The sequence below is a fragment of the Falco cherrug genome, chromosome Z (assembly GCF_023634085.1).
Source record: "Falco cherrug isolate bFalChe1 chromosome Z, bFalChe1.pri, whole genome shotgun sequence".
Lineage (NCBI taxonomy): Eukaryota > Metazoa > Chordata > Aves > Falconiformes > Falconidae > Falco > Falco cherrug.
This window is the reverse complement of record NC_073720.1, coordinates 38070284-38097718: the sequence shown is the minus strand read 5'-3', so window position 1 is coordinate 38097718 and position 27435 is coordinate 38070284. Positions and strand designations below refer to the sequence as shown.

The window sequence follows — 27435 nt, the reverse complement described above, 5'->3', positions numbered from 1 at the left end:
AACTTTCTAGAGCAGCGCTTGCCCTGTGGTGGAAGCTGTCCAGTAGTACTTCTGGTTGGAAAGATTTGGAAGTGCCTGCCAGGTGTTAGGTGCACAAACTCAGCTGGGCATTTTGGGGTTAGCCTCCGCACTGAACAGAATGTGAAGTAAACAAAAGGTGCTTACACACAGTTCATGGTGCCTCAAGTTTATCACCATAGCCTGCAGTTTATCACACTGATATCACCATTATGCCTGTTCCATGTTGTGTGCATTTATTTAGCTATTGAAAGGTCTTATAATTAAAAGCTGCAGTTTTCCTGTAATCAAATTGAGAACAAAGAGCCAGCATGTCATCATATTGCTGCATTGGCAAGGTAATGCCACATCTGTTGCCTGTAAAGTAATGCAGGGTCCAGTTCATAAAAGCAGTGCATGTGATTTCTGCATTTAATTCTGTAGAGTTTATGGAGGTGGACATGTGCTTGCTGTGAAACAATGTGATATGCCCTTTCTCCTATACATACAATGTGGGACCTTTGTTGCATACTAAATACAAGCAGGGTAAAGGATTAGTCTAGCCAAACTAAATGATGGAATTGGCCAAAAATGGGGAAAGAAAGATTTTGGCTTAAACATGCACACTTTGTTTATCCATTATAAAAGTGTATGTGTGTATGTATATATACTTAGTTATTGAAATATTTTCATTGTGCAAATTAAACCTGCCTTGAGGCAGACTTCATTTATTTGCTGGCAAGTCACATGAATTTCCCCCCTCTTTATTTAGTGAACCATTCTTAAAAGGAAACTAAACACCCGAGAGACCCTGTGTTATCCCTCTCACTGCCCCTTGGCATTGGGTATACATTCAAAGGACCAATCCCTCGCGCAGTAATGTTAGTACAAGCCCTTCCATGTGCATACAGCCCAGACAGAATACACTGTGTCTGAGGATCATCTTTACCTGTGGTTAATTTTAGTGGGTCTTTGCAAATAGTTTTTTTGAGTATTCAGTGTTTTTATCAGTGTTCTGGAAGTATGAAATCAGCCCTTGGGAAGTTTAATGATCTTTGAAGCAATAATGACTAGGATGAAAAAATCTGAATAGCTTAGCAAAACACACATTTTTTGATTGCATCCAGTACATTATGGTTCCTATGGTATTGAAATGGGTTAAAAAACAAGGACAGAAACTACAAGTGGAGAAGCTGTAGCTTTGAAAAAGATGTAGAGATGACTGCATATCTGGTTAAAAATGAGCTCCCTATGTGACTTCTTTCCTAAAAAGTGCCTTTTAGGACCCACGTGAATCACTCTAAAGAACACTGAGATATAACTTGATCCTCACGTGTCTATACAGGAAGAAAATATGTAATTTGGGTCCTTTTAATCTCATCAAGACTAAAGAGCTACATAGCTGTGTGCTAGAGGTAGCAAAAGACAAATTGAAAATAAGGTGCATGCAGTTTTACACCCAAGGTAATTAGCCAGTAGTTTGGCAGCAGGTGTGGTAGACTTTTCATCAGTTAATTTTTTTAATCAGGATTGAATGTCTCTTTAGAATTAATGCCTTGCTTTAACTGTGAAAAGTCATGTGATGCAGTCTCTTGCCCAAAGCTGCTTCTCAAAAACCGAGTATAGAGCAGAGAAAGTTTCATATGAAGTGTAGAAATTTCTGTCCCAGAAAGATTAAATTGGCTTGGCAAGAGACAGAGAGATAACAGAGTTTCCCATCTTTAACCCCATTATAAACCATTTAAAAGAACTGGGTGATCATCTGTCAGGTTTTCTTATTGTTGCTTACTGCTTAGAAGGATGAAGGTAAAAGCAGAGAGATAATGTATTGTCTTGGTCATGTCAATGAAGAAAACCAGATGACACTGGGAAAGATACAGAAAATTGCTTTCAAGGTCAAAGTAATTTGCTTGCATGTGTTGAAAAAGCCCAAGTGAACAACATGAAAGCTCAAATTATTGAGTATTGTTAAAATGAAAGAAGAGGAAGATTGGCTGAATTTAATTTTACATGAAGTATACTAAGTGATTTTCTTAAGAAGAGACATACCTGGATTACATTTCCCTTTAAATAATAGTTCTAAAGGAAGACTATTTTAACCACAGAACTGCCTCCAAAACAGGATCTTTCAAATTCAAAAAATAAATACTCTCAGCTCCTCTCCTCTGTTTCCTTTCTCTTCTGATGAGAATTTGACATTTAGAACTAGCTAGCCCAACACAGATAAATATAATCAAGAGACAGGGTAAGACCAAACTTACTTTACATCTTTTCAAGCAAGGATGTGGTTTTTTATGCATCATTACTTTGTTATTTCAGGCCTGAGACCTTTTGCCCTTTCACAAAAATTTATTCACTTGGTAGTATAGACAGAAAGGTGAGGACTGAAAGTTCACATTTCGTGTTGTGACAGCCTGAACTGGTGACTTGATACATATTTATCTCTTTATTCTTCCACAAAATAAATTGCCAAAAAGTCTGATAATGCTTCAGGCAGGCAAACAATTTTTTCTTTCTTCACTCAAGTACTAAGAAGATAAAATATTAGTGATGAACACAAACAATGCAGTGATACATCTGCCAACTAACTAGGGCAAATAAATAAATCATGCTGGTTTGGGAGGGGACCCTGATATTCTACCATGGGGATTTGAAAATAAGTTTTTTCATGTTCATCGTGATGTGTCCTGTAAGCCAATGAGAAGTATTCTCTAAGTCAGGGGTGCTCAAACTATGGCCCGCGGGCCAGATATGGCCCCCAGGCTCCTCAATCCGGCCCCCGGTATTTACAGACCCCCCCGCCCCCCTCCCACACCGGGGGTTGGGGGGGGAAACCAAGCAGCCGCAGATGGCTGCCTGCCGCTGCATCTGTGTGCCGGCCCCCCGGTTAAAAAGTTCAAGGACCCCTGCTCTAAGTACTAAACAAAATGTAACCACTTTCTTAAGTCAGAATTCTAAATACAGCTAGTTAGCTAAAAGATCTCAAATAATAATTAGTAGATAATTAATGTTCTGAGGGAAAGTGAAATGTAGAGCAAAAACTCCTTGTGGAGTTTGGATTTTCCAAATAACTGTATGACCAAAGGTTTTGTTGTTTATTTTTTATATTGAGTTCAGCCCATGACACAAACTAGACCAACAAGAGGCTGAAGTGCTATGAAAATACGGTGTAAAGATCTGATTGAAGAAAGTATGCTTTCTCAGTTCATAGTAAAGCAACAATTGTACTATCTATATTAAACTGAAGACACTTGAAAAGAAATTTTTTCATACCAACTGACAAATTCATCTTTATAGGTGTAAGTGTTTATAGGACACATAAAATAGAAATGGGTTCTAAAACTAGATTTTAAATACTTAACTTCTAGGCAAATTGAAAGAGTGGTCCTTAGTACTGTATGGAACATCGATCCAGCCTTACTCACCAAGAAATGATTTTCCAAAAGTGGAAAGAGTACGCTCTAGTCCCATTGAAGACCCTACAGAAGACTATGGAACAGATGACTATTCAGGTGCGTACATTCATTTACTCTGCACATTCACCAAACATGTAATAGTCTGAAGCAGTGACCTGAGACTCTACATATGTAAAATGTTCAGTGAAGTGGATTCTTAACTTCTTGTTTCATAATTCAAAGTTAGATATTTTCATTTCATCTTATAAGTTTGTAAGCATAGTGTTATATATTTTAAAGCTACACTTAATATACTATGAAGAATGCACTGCTTTTCACATAAGTATATAAAAATATGTATACACACATGAGTACACATATTTGTATATGAAGAACATTATCTTCTACATCTGTGTTGTTTCTCACTGATCCCTATAGAAGTTTTCCAAACTTAACATTAGACCTTAACAGATACAGATTTTTGGCACTAAGAAACAAGTCAGGTTGGCAGTTTCCTACATGTAACCCTGCATAAGGAGCATTGTGTAGATGATTAGAGCTGATGAATCTCAAGCGTAGCTCTGGCAAGCAAACAGCAGGACAAAGCTCAATGCAGAAATTTCTGTTATTGCAGTCTCCTGCCACAGCATGTCAGACCCCCAGTCCCTATTATAGATTGAGAGCTGCTGAACTCCTTGTTTTGGTAGGTGATGAAACACTAACATCTCTACTGGAAATGTCACTAACTTCTTGAGTTTTCTATGAAACAAACTCACTTTTGTTAGGAGAAATTTCAAGGTGACTAGCAAAATCCACACATTTCATTCATGAGAAAACAGCAATCATAAACGTTATAACTTCACTGCCTGGCTTTGTTCACCCACATAAAGGCAGAAATGGATGGTTCCCTCCTCCCATAGTGGGAAGGACTATTTTGAAAACTGTAACTATTTGAAAACTGTAAACATAGAATCATACAATATCTCATGTTGGAGGGGAGCCGAGGCCTTTGCAGCATGTAGCAGCGCAGAATAAAATGCATCTGGGCCCTGCTGGCTGGTTCAGTTGGGTTGTGGTAGCCACTTGGACCAGTTGTTACTCAGCTGGTAACCAGAGTAGCCAGTGATCATGTTGTTCATCGTTTATAGTGACCTGCTTGTTGTAAGCGATTTTGCCAATAATTCCTTTTTATGAATTACAGAAGCTTATACATATTTCTGAATAAGATTCATAATGATCTGTTACTCATCAGGAAACCATCTGTTTGCATCCAGAAATAGTTTCTCTTCAATAGATTCCATAGAGGATGCCACATTTGCTGAAGATCATAAACCACAGTGAAAAAATACCGAGACCAGTATTTGCAAGGTCTTCAGGTACTAAAAAATATTTTTGATGGAGCCAAATTACTATTTGGAATTCAAATCAAACAAGGAAACAGAATAATTGCCTTCTGCATTTAAATACTGTGTTTTAAGGGGTGCTAAGTACTAAACAAGAAGTTTTATCCCTTCCCACCCCCCATATTCTCATTTTATTACAGGTCCCTGCAATGCAGAATGCAGTAAAGTAGGGTGTGATGGGCCAGGACCAGATCATTGTACTGACTGTCTGCACTACTACTACAAATCTAAGAACAACACACGGTAAGACCAAGAGAAAAAATCTTTACTTCATAGATTTCTTAGTGTATATCTTAACTTCCTTTCCTCTTCTCTTTGCTGCAGTCATGGATAATTCATTTTCCACTGAATCTGACAAATTTTCTTGGGAGTTAAAAAAAAATACCACCTAGCTAATCAATTTAAAGTACAGCCTTCAAATACCCTTCTCTGATTATTTCCCCATCTCTTTATTATTTTTTTCTAAAGGAGATATATAGATATAGACAGATACAGATATAAATAGATATATGTATGTAACTGTGATAGCTACTACAGCTTCTGTGATTGAGTTTGAACATGATAGGAAGAAATGTAGATGGTCAAAAATGATACTGTATGACTGCCTGACAAGGCATTTACCAGTGACATAGCATTTGCTGTAGGGAAATAAATGGAAGAAAAGAGGCAGCTTGATGCAATGCTTTGGAGGGTTACATCTTGGTAAACACATGATCATTAGAAAAGCAGCAACGCTGAAAAATACTTCTGCTTTGCAGTCATGATCCAGGAATGTGGTGGCAGGTTATTTCATTAACGACTCTGCCTTCTTTTCCCTGCTGTCTGCAGGATCTGTGTTTCGACCTGCCCACCTGGTCACTACAATGCAGACAAGAAACGCTGTAAAAAATGCTCACCCAATTGTGAAACCTGTGTTGGAGGCCATAGTGACCAGTGCATGACCTGTAAATCTGGCTACTACCTGAATGAAGTAACCAATAGCTGTATTACCAACTGCCCTGATGGGTTTTACCTGGATAAGAGTTAGTATTTCTTGTTGTTTCTTTATTGTGGGCTACAGAGTTTGATCTGGGGAGGTTGCTGAAATGCTTGCAAGCAGGAAAAGTTAATGCTGATGCACCTATCTCTTATCCTATTCCTCTTATTAAGTTGTTGCCAAGTGTGATCTAGAATCTCCTCAAAAATCTTCCTTTATTTTAAAAACCATGTTTGGTGGCAGGGTGTCTTTTCTGTCTGTGGCTGGGAGTAAGAGTAGCAGAATGAGGGCAGTTCAAGAGCAAGTCAGCTGCAGGACAGAGCAGGTTACCCCTACTCCAGCAAGGGACAGAGAGCACCCATATTCTGAAAACAAGGCATTCCCCATTCCCCCAAATTCAAATGATATGGCACCAGATAGAAGAGAGAACTGAGGAATCAACCATGGCCACTGAACTGGAGCTCTAATAAAAATAGGCTCAGGTGTAAAACATGGTTGCAATAAATGTTTCTGACAGGCCTAAGTACCTGCAGAGATGTGATGACCCAAGAGCAGAAATTCTCTGCCATGTGAGACATCTGCCTTCAGTTTCCTTCTGTGATTCCCAAGTAGACTGGCCATGTTTAATTTCCAGCTTTGGCTGGGATAAGTATTCAAACTGCAGTGACTTCAGTCATCTTTAGACTTAGAAAATAAATATGTGCTCAGGAGCTTTGTTCATTGAGGTACCTGACCTTTTGCTTTCTGCATCATGAAGCTCTGTGTTCATTTTTGAGAATTAGTAAAAACAGGTGCTACTTTAATTCTATTTTTCGCTTTGTGAGAACTACAGTAAAGGGAATTTCTTTCTACCCAGTTAATATGGATAGATTAAAATCTAGGATTAAATGGGAGCATCGGGTTTTTCTTTCCAGAAAGGTACATGACAATGCATCTCAAAAGACAGCAGGTCTGAGGAGAGAGAGAGAGAGAGACATCTCTTAAAGTAGGGAGCTCTTGAGATGAAAAGACAGGTGTTAAGTAATTTATGTCTTGACTTTGTTAAGATTAGACCTGTCCATGTGGGTGTGTCTTTAAGCACTACATCAGGAAGACGTGACAGGCTGCTTGCCTAGAAAGTGTTAGAGGTAAATTGCAGGACAGTCTCTGGAACACATGGCAACCATTACTGCATATCACTGCTATATGAAAAGATTATTTAAATCCATATTATGAACAGTTAATACAGATTTAAAATTTTTATGAAGATTTTTAATAACCTCAAAGAATACTTTTCTCAGGGTACAACTATAAATTCAGATGTTTAGAAACAGATCAAACTACTTGATGTTTGATGGAAAAAGCTAATAATCAGCAGAATTTAGCTGTTTCAGTCTAGCTTGCTGCTTCCTTTCCTGATGTCAAGCTAGAAAGCAAAGTCCTGCAATAATATATCCATACAGTTTTGTTAAAGTTAACTGACCAAGATTTTCTGGGCTGTTTTCTTCTTTTCCTTTGTAGATAAGATTATTTGCCGAAAATGTAGTGAAAACTGTAAGACATGTGTTGAATTCCAAATCTGCACAGAATGCAAACATGGCCTAAGGTAAGGAAATTATGGATGTTGCTAAATACCATACCTGAAGAGGCTTACATGGCTGTGGATACACAACGAAGAACATCAGACAGCTATTTAACCTTGAGCGGCCCCCATTTCACATGTTCCATTTCCTGCTTAGTGTGTAGTATAGTATTTTCTTGTGCTGCTATATGCCAGTTTGGCTAACTGGATTTTCAGGTGGCCTTTCATTTCAGGTAAAATAAAAGCCACAGTCGTACGGAAAGCTGGCTTCTTGACATTTTTTGACCTATATTGTGGCAGTCAAGGATTATTTAGAGGTAGAGTTGATGAATCATATTAATCTTTCTGATTCATTCCTGTGATAGTTAGAAAAAATTTTCTTATCTTTATTGTATTTCTTCACGTATCTGTTCACTCACATATCTCAAGCACCTAAAGCTCAATTCTATTACAATATAGTGTGCACATATTTTAAACAGCAGTGGATATTTTTTCTTCATAGTGGGACTTAATCATTCTTAAACTGATAGCTAAGATGTACAAAGCAGCAGTACACATTTCAAGATCCTTTATGAATGAATGACCTTTTGATCCAAGCAGCAGAGGTCAAAAATCTTATAAAATTCATGACAGAATGTATGCTGGCTTTATGCCACAAAAAATATCAACTCAGTATTCAGTGTCTGTAGGGTTTCTTCTTGCAGAATACAAGTGTTCTGTGAATGTTTTTAACACTCAGGTTTTGCCTTCTATCAAAGTGGATTTTCATCTCTTAGTAACGGCTGAATGTTGTTTGCTTCTAGGACATCAATAGCTGGAATCCTTTACATTTTACAAAGGAATTCTTTCTGCGTATTTATGTTGCAACTAGATTTCCCAAGTGTTTGCACAATTTTTGCTGCGAATATTGCTATTTTTTTAAACGCAACCTTTTAAAAAGGAAGTGTGATCTCATTGGAAGGAAAGCATGGGATTGGATAAGAGCATTGGTCTATTCACACTCTCTGTGAAATACAAGTATCTGCTTCCCTTTTAAAAAAATTATTAAATTGCAGTCCATGTTGAGATTTTTGGATAATTTTAACAGACTTAACATGACCTTCTGTGTATCTGCAAAATGGATTTAGTAAATTGGCATTTTAGAAGTATATTTAGAAGGCAAATATGTCAAGAGACCAAAGATTACATGGATTTGGGACCTTATAGGTCACAGTTGCTATAGAGAAGTTATGCTGAGATTTTCTTTATTTCTCAGGAACTGAATTGCCCTGTCCATTAACACAAACAGCAGCTTGTAGCACTACTGAAGAAACAGATAAGTCCATTCAGTGTGAGAAGAGAAGGAGAAATTTGAATCTAAAAAAATAAAAAGAACCCAAACTTCATTTTTTCTTGGGTAATACTGAGATTAATTTTTGGTAATAGTTTGAAAAAAACACAGTCTGTGTGGGTGTGCCAGACAAATGGAGCACTGCAGGACATGCATTTCATATTCCTGGGCCCTGGGTGGGACTTGGGAGACCTGGATTCCTGTTCTGATCCTGTTACTGGCCCATTAAATAAACCTGTGCAAATTATTAGTTTTTTCCATCTGTAAAAACATGATAATGCTACCTGCCTTGTAAAGCAGTTTGAGGTATGTGACTGATGAAAAATAATAAGAAAGTAGGGATTGTTAGGTTTGTTGCATTGTTAATTTAATTTTTTTCTAAACTGGGACCACATACGCTCTTGAAGATTTCCAGTGGTGCTGAGCACACACACTTTCGCTGGATCCAGTCTGTAAAACAGGATTAGCACTCACTCAGTGTGGTAATCCCCAGAGCTGAAGAGCGTTTGTAGAGAAAGTGTTAAACTGGATGAAAGCTAAATTCCACATGACAGAGAAGTCCTAGCTTTAAAAAAAAACCAAAACCAGAAAAAAAAACACACAATAAAAAACACCCAAACAAAACAAAACAAAAACCAAGCAACTAAACCAAACAAAAAAAAATTATGTAGGCACTTGATAATATGAAAGCATAAACAGATACTTAGAGGGAAGCATAGAAATGTTAGGCTTTATGCTATTTCTTTTTCCTCTGTTACTCTTTTGTGCTTTCGCTCAAAAGGGCCTGCAGGCAGAATCGCTCTGGCTGTAATCTTGACAAATCTCCCAAGCCACTCAGAACTGGTGCTCAGTTAGGAGGTTTCAAGGAAAACTTCTATTTCAGAAAGAGGTGGTGATTTCCTTCACTGTGAATCTATTCTTAACCTGTGCTGTAGCATAGTATCGGGAGATGTTGCTGATCTTTAATGAGAAGCACGAGATCTTGTTAACAAGTCCATTAGCATTTTTTTTACTACAGTAATGCTGACACTGTGCCAAACTCCTCATGGGTAATTGCATTTCACATGCCAGAATTTTTAGTACTCTTTGGCATTGTTCATTTTTTTTCTGTCCCTACTCCTTGGTAGTGTTTACAATGAGTTTGTAAACAGTTTCTGTATTTCACTGTGGACAAAACTGCATTTCATTCCCACTTGAAGTGATTGCTGTCTCTAAATTTATAAAATATGACCAATGAAGGAAGCTGGTGAATCCTAATATATGGGTTGTTCTTTCATTAAAAGAGACAAAACTGCTTTGTGCATGAGCTTGTTGTCCTCTGTTGCTGTTACCTGCCCAGACACTGTGCTTTTTTTCTTTTTACATAGCTTGCATGGCACTAAATGTGCTATCCGCTGTGAAGAAGGAAAGTATCATAATGGTAGAGAATGTGAACCATGTCACCGCTCCTGTGCGACATGTGCAGGTACTGAACTGACATTTAACTCCACCATTTCCTTTCCTCTGTGTTTTTTCTGATGATTTTAGTCTGCTATATCACAGATACAGTATAGCATGTAAAAACTTAACTCTTTTGATAGTTCTTTAATATATTTTAAATACAGCAGACTTTTCTCAGCTGACATGAAAATCTAAGTTTTCTAACTGAGAGGGGGCATACAGTCATTTTTTCTTTTTTTTTTTTTCTTTTTTTTTTTTGAGGGGGGGTGGGGTGGTACTTTCTTTTAGTAGAGCTCGTTCTGATTTCCAGTAATGCCCTCCATTTTCTTTCTGGGATGGAATAATGACTGATAGATTTTGTGTAAGCTTTGAACTACCAACAGTCATTTCTTTCAGAAGAATATATACTGAAATTATGTAATGTTGTTCACTCCAAACATGTACCTTTATTGCTTGATATTACCGTTTGAAAGAAAGTAAGGCAGGTAAAACATAGTCTCTAAAATGATAAGATTTTGCTGCAGTTAGAGATGGTGTCAGTTAGGCAACAAGAGGAACTAGCCATTAATACAGTATATTTTCTCTCTGGTTTAAGGTGCTGGAGTAGATGCCTGTATAAACTGCACACAGGGTTATTTCATGGAAGATGGAAGATGTGTGCAGTCCTGCAGTAGTGGCTATTACCTTGATCACTCTGCTGAAAGTGGATACAAAAGCTGCAAAAGGTATGATTAGCAGCTAATATGTGTGTCTGATATTTGGCAGTATATTAGCTATTACTGTGTTGAAAAAGATCATGCTTAGAACATGAAAGACTGGTGACTTCAAAAAACAGCAAAAACGTATTGCATGCTAAGCAAACGAAGGAAAAGTGGGGGGGTATTTTAATCCTAGTTATATTCATGCAAGTCTTCTAAAAGTGTTTTTTCCTTGTACCTATATGTGTGTCCTTCACTTCAAAAAAGCCTGTAGCGAGAATCTGAACTGATATGCATAGAGATGTAAAACTTAAAAATCTGACAGAGGATCTGCATTTCTTAGTAACAAACGAAAATAATAAAACTATTTTTTTTATTGTGGGTTAATTAATATTCATAAGGACCTTTTCAGTTCTTCAGCTGCAGTCACAAACATGGCACAAGTACAGTACCAGCCTGCTGTCCAGAACAGATCACCTGGCTCAATGTACAAATGGATGGACAGATCTTGAACAAAGCTGTGCTGTTCTGTGCAAGGAAAGGACAATTTTTTCTATTCCATTCTTAGTTAAACAAATACCATTTGTTGCCCTTTGGAATCCACTATTGACTCATTTTGAGTTCAGGGCAGGGAGGGAATCACTATGTGTAACAGCTTTCCACACAAAAAAGTAGTCAATACACAATGAAAATATGATGGAACCAGAAGAGTGATGAAAGGACTGGGCAGCAGGTCCATCTTTTCCATCCTGTGCCTTTAGCTCATGCTTTGCTGGCACATGTATGCACAATCAGCTTAATACTTTTGTTAATTATTTCTTCATAGTTCCAAAATACTAAAATAATGGAGCTATTTAGTAAAAAAGTGTGAATAGAAAGTGGTTAGATGAAAGAAGCAGAACTAGGTTGCAGGGCTAGCTAATTAATTTTTGGTATTAGTATTATTATTATTATTAGAGCAGCTGATACATCTAGAAACAGCAAACAAGCCCTTTGCACTACAGCAGAGGTCTCCTAGGAACTCTTGTATTTGGTGAGGCCACCAGGCTGACTCCTGCCATTGTCTTTCAGATGTGATGCCAGCTGTTTGGATTGCAGTGGTCAAGGAGACAGAAACTGTACGAGCTGCCCAAGTGGCTATAACCTGGACACTGGTGTCTGTGTAGTGGGAACAGTCTGCAAGGATGGTGAGTGCAATTCTCTGAAAAGATCCATTTTACCACTGCCAGCTTCTTTTACATGCATTGGGTTGGTCTGTTTCTTTTCTTTTGCCACAGTCTTGGTTTGAGGTCTACATCTTAATTTCTTCAGGTTTGTGAAAAAAAGAAAACTACATTTGCGTGTATTAATAAGATTAGTCACATCCACTTCACCTGAATTTTCCTAAAGTAGCTTCCCCCTGCCCACAACCTACTTTTCCTTCCTTATCTGTTTTTCAAAACCATTGCTTTCAAAAGATTTTTGTATGAAGATCCTAGTGTACTATCAATAGAATCACATTTATCTATTTCAGCACTTTAAACTGTGAAAATGCTGGTAAGTAAAAAGGGGTTTAAGTGCCTATAGTATTGCTTGAGTTATATGAAATGGTAATGAGAACAGAAGAATTCTGAAATAGAGCACCCAGTCTGTGGTGATTTGAACTTCCTCTGAGTTCTCTGTGGCAACTGAGATAGCATGTGATTGGCCTAATTATTCACTAATATTCATTCCTTTCAAATGTCACAATTACAGAGACACTTAGGTAACATCGTGCTTCCCTGAAAATGTTGGTATGTGAATTACAGGTAGATACAGCCTAAAAGCGCAGTCCAAGGGGAAAATCATACCAGAACAAAGGCCACTGTTAAGCCATGTTGAGTCTTGTTTCTGTGGACTTTTACAGCTCCTGTTGCAATTTAAGCCTTCAAACGTTGAAAAGTATCCTGTCCATCGTAAAGTTATATTACAGGTACTGGTAAACCAGTCATGAGACCTTTTCATATCAGGCCATTGGAAGGATCATTGTAATCCAGAGCAAGTCCAGAGAAGGTCAGATACAGATGGGCAGATGAAGAGGAAGTGTAAAGCTAAGAATTTTGAGTAACCACAGTTTCAGTATGGTATTGCAGTTGAATTCTGCAATGCAGACATTTGAGATGCAGTTTGGTCTTTAATATTGTCTGGCTAAATCTGTCTTCATTTGCACACATGCAACTTGCGTGTTGTTGCGTCATGCAACAGCCAGGTACAGATGTAGTTGCCCAGGACTGGGGACACATCACCTCAGTACTGTCTCCCCCATTCTTCCAAGTGCTGCTGCCATGAAAGGGCAACACATCAGTGTGTGGGCCTTGCGGCAATTGCAACACACTGTACTGGATCCCACCACACAGCACGTGTTCTCAGCAGTCTAGGGTAGCCAAGGGAAGTCCAGAAGTTGGGGGGAGGCGGGGAGTGGGGCAGAACAGTTCTGTTAATTTACAAAACACAGAGGGTCTCATTTCACTACCTGACAGTCAAGCACTGGTTACTAATCTAACTCCCTCTATAGGATTTGCATTTCTGTTGAGAATGTTTTATTCTTTTCCTGTGGTTTGACTGTTTTATTCTTTTGATTCATAAAAACTGAGAACAAATTCCTTTGCTGTAAATATCACTGTTTTCTAATTATTCTCTCTCAAATATTTTTTCCTTTTCACAAATGGATACCAATCATTCCCTGTCGGACCACACAATATCTCTTCCTGAAAAAAAAAAATAAAAATGCTGTTGACTGAAATTCCTTTTGATGGACCAAATTTCCTACTTGCTACCTGCTCCTGAATGGTCTCTTCAACCAAATCTGCCTGTCTGACCAATTAAACCTTCCTCCACTGCACACGCCATGCTCTCCAAACCTTCAACCTCCCCTCCTTCTCTTGCTGCTGCCCTCCGGAAGCCACGGAAGAGTCCTGGGCCGAGGGAGGATTCTGTATGCTGGTGAAAAAGAACAATCTCTGCCAGCGGAAAGTGCTTCAGCAATTGTGTTGCAGAACATGTACGCACAAGGGGTGAACTGACACCTCCCAGTGTCCTCCTGCTCCTGTAGACTTATAGATTAATCCGTATTATTGAAAAAGGAAAAAAGGAAAAAAAAAAGAAAGCCACCTGTCTTTCTCTCCCCCCTCTTTGTCTGGGGAGATGGTGAACTGTTTGTTGGAACTTAAAAGGAAAAACTACAACACGCCTACCTTTCATAACTGGGTGTCTAGAGCTGAGCATCCAGGATCACAGAGTCAGTATTGTGTGACCAAAGCAGTTGATGCCAAAATTAACGTTTAACTCATGATTTGATTTCCTGTCAACTTTAGGATTATTCCTGTTTTTTGAAGGTCCTTTTTCTTCCCTGTTTTTCCTGCTTCTTTCCCCTTCAAGATGTTTAAAGGGTGTTTCAAGAATACAACACAAGTTTACATGGATTAAAACTAAACAATACAAAAATGTTTGCATTAGTCTTTTTTGTGCTGTGTGTATTGACAGGGGAAACTTGAGTTCCTGAGGGGATCAGAAACATCGTTAGCTGCAGGACTAAGTTCTGCCCCTTTTGTAACAATATTTAAAAAAAGAACAGTGAACATTTCTGCACACATTTCTTTCTTACTTCCTCTGCTGTGTGCTGTTTTTTGTATCACATGCAGTATGTATATATGTTTGCCCAAAATGTGGTTTTGGTCATATAGATTTCATTTTTAGACAGCTAGCTTATTAACAGATATGCTAGGATTTTTATTTTATTTTTTTAAATTGTCAAAGCTATTTCAAATAAAATTAAAAAAAAAACATTGTTCCTATAGTGAACAAATTCAAAAGATACTACTTCTCTTGGTTTGCATAAGTGAGAGTAATGTATATGCTCAGAAGTCAGAAAACATTGCTAACATGTAAGAAGTATTCATAAATTATTGTTGTCTTGTAATGTTCACAAAAAGGGGATATTATCATACAGATATGTGGAGCTATTTCATAGTGCCCATCTGTAAATGCCAGTGTGAATATATGCGACAGAATGTGTTTACAGGACTGGATTTATAATTGTGCCAAATATATGTCTAGGAATAATCACACTTAGGGCAATAAATCAATGGTTCTCTTGGTGTAACAAACATGTCATGATGGGCCTGAATTTTATTTTAACTGCTCACAACAGAAATTTCAGCAGGAGTAGTCCTGCTGAGGCCAATGGAGTTACCTCACTGTAAAACCACACTGGGTGGTGAGCGAAGTGGCCTCTGCCATTCTCTCTTTACCCAGGCTTACGGCTGCCAGCGCAAATTTCTGTTTAATATATCTTTATCAGCTGCACTTAGCATACTGTTCAAAAGAGAGTCATTAAGCAGAAAACAGAAAATTGAACTTTAAAGATACTGTCTTAAGGGGATAATACTTAAAATGTGCAAAGTGTCTTTCTCAGTTATCTTTCCAGGATAAACAGAAAATGAATGCAGGTGTTCAAGCATGTGAATGTTAGAAAATGAAGTTGATCAGAAATGATTGTGGGAGTTTTACGAACGAATGGGTACAAACCTATAAAGGTAATGTGCCACCTTTAGCAGAGAGTGGATAAACCATTACAACCTGGTTCAGTATGACCAGGGGGCCAGTCAAGCTCCTTTTGTGCCCACCACAAATTTCCTGATAAACATTCAAATTTAAAAGAATTAAATTTGTGCTAGTTTAACTACTAGTCTGTTACTGCCTCATTTCTCAGTATAACATGTTTAACTAGAACATAATGCTTTCAAAGTTTAAGTTAATATTATATATATTATATATAAATATATATATTCATAAGTGAGATTTAATTATGTAATGGATTGTAAAGAATTTGTTTGGATACTTACAAATGTCTCTAACACTATTATAGAGAAGAAATTAATAACTTTGTTTTCTTTAAAAAACTGACACATTGTTATATCCAAATTCATTTTTACTGAAAAAAATACTGTACATGTGTAAAAGGTTCAGTTGTTATTTGTAAAATAGGGTAGTTCTGTTGTAATTGATATTGGCCAAAATCAATGTTATTCCATATTTTATTTTTTCTATTAAATTAACCTAAATTCCTGTTCTTTTGGTCTGGAAAAACATGTTGATAATCTGTATGTAAAATATCTTTGTTGAAGGGCACAGGTAGCTTTATGGTATATACCGGAGCACTTAGATACCGCACGCAAGTCATTGTAACAAATTGGGAGGGTAAGGGTGTTTAATTTTATTGCAGAATTTTTTTGTTTGAAGTGATGGAATTTATGATTGCAGAAATATCTGGTGTCTGTGGAGGACATCTTTTGTGTAGCAGCAGTACAGCCACGACTGAACCCTAGTAGGTAACAATGCTGGCTTACTCTGATCTGTAAGAGTTTGTGATGAGCCTAATCGCTTGCATCCTTAGGACTAAAAAGTGACATGCATAACTACCTATTGGCTCAGACAGTTTAGGAGGAAGGTTTCATCTTTGCAATCATACGTGGCCATGTGCACATGGAGATATCGGTGTCTGTTCACATACCAATGATCACAACGAGTACACCTCAGAACACAGCACCAGACTGCCGCTCGAGAATGGCAGGCTAGCTGTCCGTGCCAGTACTTCGAAAGGGCTTCATGTGGACTCATCTGTGACTCCTGCAGGGTGAGACCCTCCATCAGCATTAGCTGATGCTCTGTCATTTCCCACTTAGTTGTACAACCTGAGTGGAAACCAAAGTGGCAGCTTATCCAAGAAGTCATATATTCAGATGACATTTTAAGCATGTTCACTGAGGCCATGTAAAGAATTCCCTGGAAAAAAAAAAATTTCAGCCTTAAACATTTCATTGTCACCAACTTGGTTTAGGTTGTCATTATCACAGTTTCCCTGTCAGTCCTGGGAGCAAGCCTATGTGGGATGGCACATTCTTAGCAGTAGTTTGGTCAGAGCACACCTGGAAAAAAGGTTGGCCTAAACCTTACACCAGTACTTTATGAAGAGCTGCTTCTTTCAGCTCCCACCCCACCTTCACCTTCCAACTAGCATGAGAAATTCAATCAATCGTGGTGTCTTTTATTGTCAAGATTTCATCTTTGGGTACGAAACATAAAAAGATAAATAATAAACTTGCTATAGCTCTGGCCAAAGAAATCTGCTGTAGAGGGCATATCTGTAAATGTTGAGCTGTGAACCCTCACAGACAAGAAAACATAGAACTGAGTTTTAGGCTGAAAACAGTACTTTCTGTTGTCATCTCAAACTCTTCGATCATTTTTATTTTTGATGCCTTAATGGCAGTGGCCAGATGCAAGCAGAATTTGTAAGCAGCACTATAGTTAGTCATTGTACGAGAGGATCGCTGCAGCAACAGGATTGCAATTGAAGGAAGCTAGTTTGTTCCCAGATGCAGAGATTTCTTAGGTGATTGATCTCTCTGATTCAGTGGTGAGTATTGGGGAGTGTTCAGTATTTGACACCGTGTTGTTGGCATGAAGAACAGGGATAGAACATTTTAGGAGGCTCAGAAGCTGCTAAGCATGAACAAAATTCTATTTTTCTCGATGTCTGAAAGGACTGTGTATGGCATCAGTCCAGATCTGTTCATTGACATCTGCCTTATTTATATCACAAGTCAAAAAGCAACAACCTCAGCCACCAGTATTGGGTCAGCAAATCAGACACCTGCTGGGATATGTCAGTAGAAACCTTATGCTTCTGACCAGTAGCTCTGTGGCTTTTGGCTCAGACTGCAGCTCAGACCCTGCCTACCCTCACACTGTTCTCTACCGGCACATCCCACCTCTTTCTGGGGAGGTTTTGCAAACTCCCCCTCTGTGCAGGACACTGTTTTCTAATAATTATTTCCATATGAGACCTTACAGACTACCCCAATCTCTACTGGAACTGCAGCCTTCCAATATCCTGTGAAATTCTGAGCAACCCCTACTACTGAATATATTGTGTATTAGCAGGGGTGCTGTTTGTTCCACATTGTCAGGTAATGAAAAGAGGTATGACACCATGAGCCCTGAAGATGAGTAAACCTATATACCGAGATACTAGAGCTGACTACAGCAATTTCACCCATCACTAAACACAACTTGCAACTTGGTGATAACCAAGTTAATCCTCTTAATAGCCACATCACAACCAGAGTGAGCATTATTTATATGAGTGGCCACTTTAGGTAACTATCTGCTACTTTTCAATGAAATTATTTAATAAACTGAATGACTGTAAGAAAGGCTTGTTATAAATTCAAGGTTCCTGTAAAGACATTTAAGTGACTGCCTGTATGAGTCAAAGCTTTCAATTTGCAGTGCAACTCGCGGAACAATAACTTGTCTGTGATCCATTACCATGCCTTATATTTATATTGGATATGCCATTGTCATGTCATTGGTACATAATGAATCAAGAAAAGTTCTGCCATTAGATGTTTGTGCACAATATTTTAAGCAAGCATTAAAAAAAGTTTTACAGCATACAAAGAAAAATTTTAGTCAAGTTTTCATCAAAAAGAAACAGACACCGCCACCAACTTGCATGAGCTTGTTCAGAATATGCAGTTTCAATATAAAGAAAAATGAAGAAAAATGTATTTTTGATGAACACTTTGTTTAGCAGGGGGGAAATTAATTCTGTTTGGCATAATTTTTATTTACATGCCTTACTTAAACTATCTTGGGAGTTTTCAATTTTTGACGGAATTGATTATCTGATTATTTACTGCCACCTGTCATGAGTGTGTGTTGGGGCCTCAATCCTGCTCATTAGCAAGGACTGAAGAACTGTGGGTAGCCACACAGTGTCCTTGAGAACAAACTAAGGCTCTGAGCCTTAGGATTGCATCCATCCAGTGAAGGTGCAACCCACATCTGCCTTTCCACCACTGGTTCCACACTAATGAGCAAAGGGGATTCAGATCTGTTGAAGTCCTGAGACATTTCTGTGAAGTCTCAGGGCACAGTAACATTTGGTCTCACTAGGGAAACGGTTCTGAGGTCCTCAGGATAAAGCCAAAGAGACTGCAGTAATGTTCACCTGCTGTGCAAGGGTAGCAGACACCACCACAGAATTATATTTTAATTGCCACACTGTGATTGAAATTATCCTGGAAGGACTTTCTGCATTAGAAAGCAAAGTTTATTGCATAAAAACTGAGCCAATTTTCTCTTCTAGCATTGGAAAGGTAGTCAAGGGAAAGCATATTACAATGAGAAGTCTCTAAGCATTTACAAAAATAATTCCAGTAAGCAACAAATGCAATCTCTCAGTGCCACACCAAAGGCTGTTTTTTGTTACATCTCTTTTTTTTTATGAGCAGCTTATGCATTTGCTGCCAAAGATGGGCAAGGCACAGCTTGGAAGAATGCCCGTTGTACAACCATTTATTTATCAGTGTTTCTCAGTGTTTTGGGGGTGGATTTGTTGAAGACCTTCTGGGAAAACAGCATCACTTTTCAAAGTAAAAAGTACTGTCCCGTCACAAAACACTGCAGACATCTGTGCTTTATGGAGTTATGGAATGAGCTGATTAAGTACCTATTTTTCCAACCAGCCTCGGGTGGAGAAGCTGGAACGTTGACAGGCAGTGAATATTTATTTACCCAAGGAGAATTAATGGCTGTATCATTCAAACTCAGTAATAGCACTGAATGTTCACCAGAGTATGACTAGTGTGATTTAGTTACAATTTGGATAATACTACACACCTTTTCCATTTACAATTGTCCTTGGCCTGCCCACTGCCGACCTCCTGATGCCTGCAGATGTTCTTTGAGATGGGGGTTGTAAGGAAAGTCTAGCACCTGGTTGCCAGTCCCCGTAGGATAACATTGCTGTTAGCCATGGTGCTTGTCACCATGCTAATGTGCCATTCTCTGCAAGACCACTGGATCAAAAGACAGAAATAACTCAAATATCAATTCCCAAACAAAACAGACCCTTTTTTACTCGAAGGGCCATACTGAACTGAAGTTATGTTAATGCTGCTCTTGCTGGATCTGCCTTTAGTGCTGCCTCCCTGAATGTTTTCAATCCCAAGTCTGAAAGGGTTCAAAGAGTTCCCACAGCCAGTGTCACAAAGCCTCTCTCCAGCTCTCAGTTAGAAGGGCTGTATCATTTATCCATTTCTGCACCCTCAGCATGGAGCGTGTGATCATTAAAGGGAACATCCTGGACTGTGCTTTCCAGGGTAATCATCAACAGCAATTACCTTGGCTATTCCTAAAGTGCTTATATTGAAGATGAGCAACCAGGGAAGATTTTAAGCACGGAGAGATCACCAGTGTAAGCATATTGAGTTGTCTGAAGAGTTACAGATGGGAATAAAAGGTACTCCTTTATACCTCTCATTTAAAGACTTAATTTGGTCTGCTTTTTACTTCCAAGGAGATAAACTTGTATCTTTCTGGCAGATTTCTTTCAGGCTGTGATATATATTCACCTCCACAAATTAAACAGAAATTGCATTTGATTAGCAGTATGAATCTATGTTGTTATATCTTGTTGGGGCAACTCTTTGCCTGCTGAAATCTGCCCAGTTATCAGCACATCAGCAGAACTGTGTTCACATCCTGCTTAAGCTGGAGACCTCCCGTACAAACACTCTGTGCAGTGACCTCTCATTTTAAGACAGATGACACACTGCAACACTGCCCTGAGACATACAGCTCTTCCCATTTATGTCTATCCAAGGCAGACTGCAGAAATCCTGTGGACAGGGAAAGCTCTGTGTATACAAATTACATACTCCTCACTGCACAACTTAGGAGAAAGATGCCATGCTACTTTGTTTGCCTCTGGAGTATGACGTGTTTTCCTCCGGCATTGAAAGATCCTATCTGTAACGTACTGCAGGTGCAAATAACACCAGCTTTACTCAATATACCGTCACTTTCCACCTGTATTTTGCATATTCACAGGAAACTACCTGGATTTCCAAAACAGTACTATAAACACAATGAGATAATTTTCAGTGAGATTCAGGTGTCTCCATTCCACTGCCCTGTAGGAAATTGCCAGCTACTGAGCTTCCCAAAAATTAGGAAGGTTGACAAGATCAGACAGGGAAATTTCCAGTTGGGAAGCTCCAGAAATAGAGATACTAAACAGATATTTTTGCATTGTCAGCCTAAACTTTTGACAGTGCCATGGTATTTCCACCTCCATCAAGAAGTGAGAAGGGCACAAAACAAAGCGTTAGCAATACAGATTAGGTTTGCTCCATTACCCTTCCCACTTTCTCATGGGGCTGTCACATTTTGGGCTCCAGGTGAGCAGGAGAAGACCTTGCCAGGCTCTGACCTTTGTGCTTACACAGACAAGGGAGAAACCTTGATCCCAGCCAGCTTTTACTTCCAGGCATCCACATTATCAGTGCAAATAGAGGTTTAAAGCTGATTTTTAAAATGCTACAAAATGTCTGTCTGGAGTCTGTTTATGCCCGCTCAGTACACCTCGGGGTTCTGGCTCTTCATTGGGTTTCTAACAAACATTGTATAAATACTACACAGAAATGAGGGAAGAAACACACAGAATAAAGAGAGGAAAAAATCCCTTTGTGTCAGCAAAAAAGGCAGCTTTGGCTAATGTAAATATTTTTATTCTGCAGGGGAAAGAACAGAGGGCTGTGTAAAATAGTGTACTTGATAAAGGCAGTTGCCTCCCTCCTGCCTGTCATGATTAAAGCTAACCTGAGGCTCTGTGTAATCTCACTAATCCTGCAACAAAAGGGCCTTTCGTTCTAAAATCATTGTATCACACCCAGCTCCACACACCACTGTTCAGGGAAGCGATGTTCAGCCCTTTTCAAGCTTCTGCTTTGTCCCTTGGCACATGGGGAAGATTCGGTGACTTAGGAGCCAACATCCTAATTTCAGCCCTCTGGTTCATCACTTTCTACAGCACTTTTGAAAAGAAGAAGAAAAAAATTTTGCAATCTTGAATCCCTCTCCTCACCTCAAATCATAACACCCTGAAGTTTTGCCCATGAAGGGTGTCTTCTTTGTCCCTTCCGTACATTCAAACAGGGAGACAGAAATTTGGTCATTGTGTAAAATGACTGAATGAGAATAATAATTAGCAGGAGACTGGAAGCTGAAGCTAGACAAATAATAGGAAATTAGGCTCAAATTTTGTATGACTCTCCAAAATCTGGGGGGGAAATGAAAAGCTGTAATTTCCGTGTCCTAACGTTTTCAAGATGAAGACAAGATTTATTTCAGGGAGCTGTAATCTATCAAACATTAAGGCTTTCGGCTAAACAGAGGGGTAACTTCAAGAGGGATCCTCAGGGTGAATTTTAATGGATTGTTGTATGCAGGTTAGTCTAAGTTCCTTATGGACTTAAGCTTTATGGATAAATATTTCTTCAGCAAAACTCACGTAGCTGATCCCGTGGGCCAGCCAAAATAAAATGTATCAAGGCCAAACATGGAAACAGCAGAGAGCTCCCTAAGACCAAATCCCTTTGGGTCTCACTGCGGACTGATGAAAAACAATTCTGATCAATGTTTCTTTATCTGCTCTGTGAAACCATTGTAACCCACAAGATTACATATAAAAGCCCAAGCACAAAATCCATATCCAGGTTCCCATGAAAGTAAATAAGAAAAAGGGAGGAAAAAAGGTCATTTTTCCATTGATTATAAGGAAAAGCCACTGAGGCAATGCTATAGAAGATAACGAATGAACATTTTTTAATTAGATAAAGTGATGTTCTGATTAAGAAAAGTGGGGAAGTAACACATGACTTGCAGTGACTAAGTCTCATGGTGGGGCTACAAGAGAAACATTTATTTATGACAGCCAGCACAGAGAACTGTATATTTCCAGGCATAACTTACAAGGTTATTCACCTGGTCCTCTTTCATTGGAAACATCCACCTGGTCTCCTGAAACACTATGTGCTGTCAATGAATGGCACAACTTTTGGAAAGCAGGAGAAAAATAGTAACAAGATAATGTCTGTAAACTTAATACTGCTTATGTAAAAACATAGCAAGGACCTGGCAGCTATGATAGTGCTCTAGTCCGGGATGCAGAAGGGACAGGTTCTAGTTTGCTATTACACCCTAACTTGAGGATCTCACTGCAACACAGCTTTTCTGCCTCCTCAATGGGAGACAGTAGTTCTTACCTCATTGTAAAATGCATCCTATCAACTGATAGGAACTCAGCATAAGTGCAGAGCTCTTGTATGAAGTTAAAGGCACAGCCTGCAACCTGTTGTGGCCCAGAAGTGAAATTAAATACTTCTAACTGGGAACACAAAAAAATTACACGTTAAAATCTTCCCATTAAGAGGCATTATATCTGTTAATATAGCCTTATTCCTATAATACCTTCAGTCCCTTTTTTTTAAACAAGATGACAAATGTTTTTAAACAAGATGAAAAAGTAACAGAATTGAGAATGAAGGCTAAATGTGGGATAATCCAAAGTGACTGATGAGCATTGCCTGAATTAAGGCATAAGGCATAGCTGAGACACATTGCTGAAAGTATTTCCCCGTTATGTGTGTTGGACAGAAAAAAAATTTAATGCAGAAGGATGGGGGGTGGGGGGGGTGGGGAAGAGAATACAGAAGGGCGGAAGGGCGGGGGGGGGGGGGGAGAGAGAGTTGAGGCTTTGCTAACTAGTATTTATCTAGTGAGATTTGTCAAGAAATATATCACCCACAAGGAATTCTGGCAAACATTTAAACTGCCCTGTGGAATAGTTTAAAAGTCTTCTTTAAAGTTGCATTTCAGTGTTAACTCTTCGAATAGCCACTAAAAAATATTTTGTGCATTCAGTGGCAGATCTACAGTTCTAGATGTGACTTACCATTCAGAGGGCCTAATGTGTAAGTATTTTCTGGTGCACATTCTTATACTAATATGCTTTAAAACGCTTCAGCTACAAGAATAAAGTAAGCAGAGAACTGGTCTTCCTGGCACTATTCCAGCACAGCTGAAATTAATTACAGCACTTCCAATGAAAGGCATAACAAAGAAATAAGAAAAACCTTTTAAAACTAAGCACTTCTACCATGTGGGATGGATTTGATTGGGCATAGCTGAGGTGTACGAATTAGTACCTCAGGTCTGATAGATAAGCATACAGGCAGTGTGGGCAAATAAAGTGAAGGACTGGAGAAACAAAAAGTTTTTGTAACATACATATCACAAAACATCACAGAAGCAATTATTTATTAATGTTGCCCTGAGATTTCCCAGTGGTTTAGAGCCAGTAGCATAAACCACTGAGACACCAGACCTGCCACAGGAAGACTGTCCAGATACTGCATTTTTTCATGGCTGTGTATTGTTCAAACGTGTGTGTGTGTGTGTGTGTGTGTGTGTGCGCGCGCGCGTGCGCGTGCGCGTGTGTGTGCGTGCGTGCGTGCGTGCGTGCGTGCGTGTCTGTCTGTCTGTCTGTCTGTCTGTCTGTCTGTCTGTCTGTCTGTCTGTCTGTCTGTCTAATTATATTTACAAATCCCATAAAGCATTTGAGAACAAGGGATTCTGTTATACTCTCCAAATATGTATCACAAGGACTCAAGAGCCCTACATTAAGCAAATCTGACAATGGCCTGATGATCTACTGGACAGCAGGCCAGAGGTATTTTTCCTAGAAAGTGAGAATTACAAATATTCTCTATTGTGATAGTTATTTGTCCATCCATATTTAATCTCAATAGTACTTGGATAAATTCAGAATCCTGCTGAATTCTATGTCAAGCAGACATAATTTATAATACTGTGGTCATTAGTCCTTTATAAAGTAACCTATCATACAAGATACAGTGTTGCAGCTCAGAAAACCTACATCACTTCAACAAAAATCAGTCGATTTACATGATTCAAGGTTTGGCCTACATAGGCATGTGTGGGACTACAGAAATGCACATAAAAATATATAGAAAATGCTCTTTGGATAATGAGAACTATAAAAACTGTGTGAATGTGTATGCATACACAGATTTCTGTTTCTCTGATCTCATCAGGAGATGTTCATTTGCTCCCAGTTCTGAACTTGCCAAGTTAGCGCTGATCCCATAGGAGCCTCTGAGGAGCACTGTCTTCATGTTTTATGTGGCTCTGTCACTGTCTTTTGGCTTGTCGTTTACCTTTTTCCTTTCTTCAGGAGACACACAAACCTTTACAAAATGAAAATTGTATCTTTACCTACAATTTGGGTACCTCAGCTTTTGTCCACAGTTAGCTGGATGTTCCTGTTGGTATGCCTTTTTAACTATGCTGTTCCCACCCCCTTAAGCATGAGAAGTACTACCCTAGCTTATATCTCGTAACACAGATTTCAACTGTTACAAAATTTGTTAATACACATTAATATGAAGTAAAAAACACAAAAGACAGAGAATGAAATTTGTACTTTAGAAAATGTTTCTCTCCTACATCATTTTACACTTGTAGCGATAGTTGCTTATGTAGTGCCTTTGCTCTTCAATGTAAGCGATGCAGTGCAACTGAAAGCCAAAACCAAGTCATTCCACATTTGCATTTTGACTCCTAAAACTCACTGCATTTGCCAGATCGGGATTTCCAAGCAGCAATGCAAATGGAAAGAGTTTCTCCATATTGAAGTATCCATAGAAACTGCAAGTTTTATGTATTATATAGGACTCTCTGCCCAACCTCTTCCATTACTTAAGAATGAAGGAACAGCCAATTCTCTCAAATATATAGACTCAGTTAGAATAAATTTTCCCTATAACAAACTGACATAAAAGACCCAATCTTGAGCTTTATAAAACCACACAATAAACTGATATAGTGTCCCCACATGATGCTGCACACAGATACAGTATTCATGCTACTTACCAAATGAATATCTCTGCTCTGAGACTTATGAAGCATACAGCTTACCAATTCATACCAAATTTTTAATTAATATTCAGTAAATAAAGAGGCAAACTTTGCACTTCAGCACCACAGTAGTACTAGTGTGTTCATGACCTGGAAGTGTTTATGTATTTATCTCAGTTTTAAGGCAACAATTTATATAATTCAAAAATCTTTTTTTCAAGTCCAAATGGGCACTTGGGCACCAAGTGAGAGTCTAGGTCTTTCAGATCTGGTGTCTTCCAGCAGTGGCTTGGGTGTGGGACAAAAAATGTCATAGCAGTTGGGAAGCACCAACATATGGAACCAATGGAAGCTTGCTCAAGTTCTTCTCACATAACGTAACCCGCACCCATGACAGCACACTTTTTATGCTGCAGCTTGCAATCAGCAGCTGCATCTAAGAACGTTAAGTAACAAATACTCCTAGGTATCACTGTTTAGATGTAACTCTCCATGGTGAATCTTAAAGAGTCCAATTACTTAAATGATGCAAAAGAAATAGCATTAACCTGAAAAACAAGAATCATTCTGTCAGATTCACATGGAAAATAAAAATATGTAAATAAATAAATAAATAAATAAATAAATAAATAAGGATTAGGAAATACTAATTTTGAATATTGTGGTTCCCCAAGGCAGCCAGTACTTGTTTTCCTGATACCACAGGGAAATATGATCATTTCAATAATTCAAAACATATCTGATTCCTTTTATTTATTATATTTTCCAAGCTGGCTTGGTGCATGGTGTTGGTTTTGGTTTGGGGTTTTATTTAACATGAGATGTTGATCTGAAATGAACAATTTTTTTTCTACCAGGGGAATATCTTGATGATTCCCAAGAATGTCAGTTGTGTGAAGCATCCTGTCAGAAGTGCATTGGACCTGAGCCAGACAACTGCATCAGCTGCCCACTCACAAGGTAATTGTCTCCTAGCACAGTGCAGCATGAAGACCTCGTATAATCATCTAGAGAAGTAGCTATGTGGTCTTTAGCATTAGCCTGCAAAGTTGACTAAAGACACAAGCAATGATTAAGGCAAATAAAACCAGGGTAAGTGAGAAAACAAGTGCTTTGTGAATAAGACAGCTGGCTATGCAGACAGTTGATGTTTAGCCAGATGGTTCCCACAGATACAGAAAAATTCCTTTTAATATGTGAAATATTTTTTCTTCCATTGTTGTTCTTTCAAAATCATAATTCCTAGAATCACAGCAGTGACAAATCTAACAGGAGTCTGGGGAATCTGTAGTTGTACACAGCTATGGAGTTTGGCACAATCAGCTAATTCAGGAGATATTCATAGCACCTAAAGATCATCCCCTCACTGAGGTAGTTTAAGTTTTACCTGCCATGAAGAGTGAGCAGAATGAGAAAGAAGCTTTTCCACAGGATATCGCTGATCAGAGGCTTATGTTTAGGTCATCTCGCACCTAATCCAGGAGTCTACTGGTTTTAACCTCATGTCCTACCAACCGCTTTATTCTCGCGCCAGTATCTCTGGTTCTGTCACACCGGATTGCATTGTAGACAGCTGGGATGAAATCAGAATCAGATCCTAGAAGACATAGGAAAAAAATATCCCCAAGCAATCCTACAATCTACCCTGCAAATATCTATGATAAGACTATGCCAGTAAAAGATGTACCAGGACCAACAGGGTCCAAACAAATTCATAACTGAGGAAACAGCATTAAATTAAGGTGTGTTATGTCAGAAATGGCATTAGCACAGGAAGTCTGGGCAGAATTTTGGACCATGGACTGGATTTCTCCAGTTCACAGTTGC

At 38.7% G+C, this 27435-nt stretch overlaps 1 protein-coding gene across 2 annotated transcripts in view; it reads left to right on the top strand.

Moving 5' to 3' along the window:
• The window catches only part of PCSK5 (proprotein convertase subtilisin/kexin type 5), a 247686-nt gene that overhangs the window by 170977 nt on the left and 49274 nt on the right, over positions 1 to 27435 (top strand). Inside the window, exons 14-21 of one of the 2 annotated variants that reach the window (XM_027811983.2) lie at positions 3366 to 3509; positions 4936 to 5038; positions 5624 to 5817; positions 7272 to 7356; positions 10030 to 10127; positions 10698 to 10827; positions 11872 to 11987; positions 26466 to 26568. In XM_027811983.2, coding sequence (XP_027667784.1) covers positions 3366 to 3509; positions 4936 to 5038; positions 5624 to 5817; positions 7272 to 7356; positions 10030 to 10127; positions 10698 to 10827; positions 11872 to 11987; positions 26466 to 26568 — 973 coding nt within the window. Of the gene's footprint in view, positions 1 to 3365; positions 3510 to 4935; positions 5039 to 5623; positions 5818 to 7271; positions 7357 to 10029; positions 10128 to 10697; positions 10828 to 11871; positions 11988 to 13720; positions 13925 to 26465; positions 26569 to 27435 lie in introns of those variants that run through there. The other variant, XM_027811982.2, reaches the window with a different exon arrangement.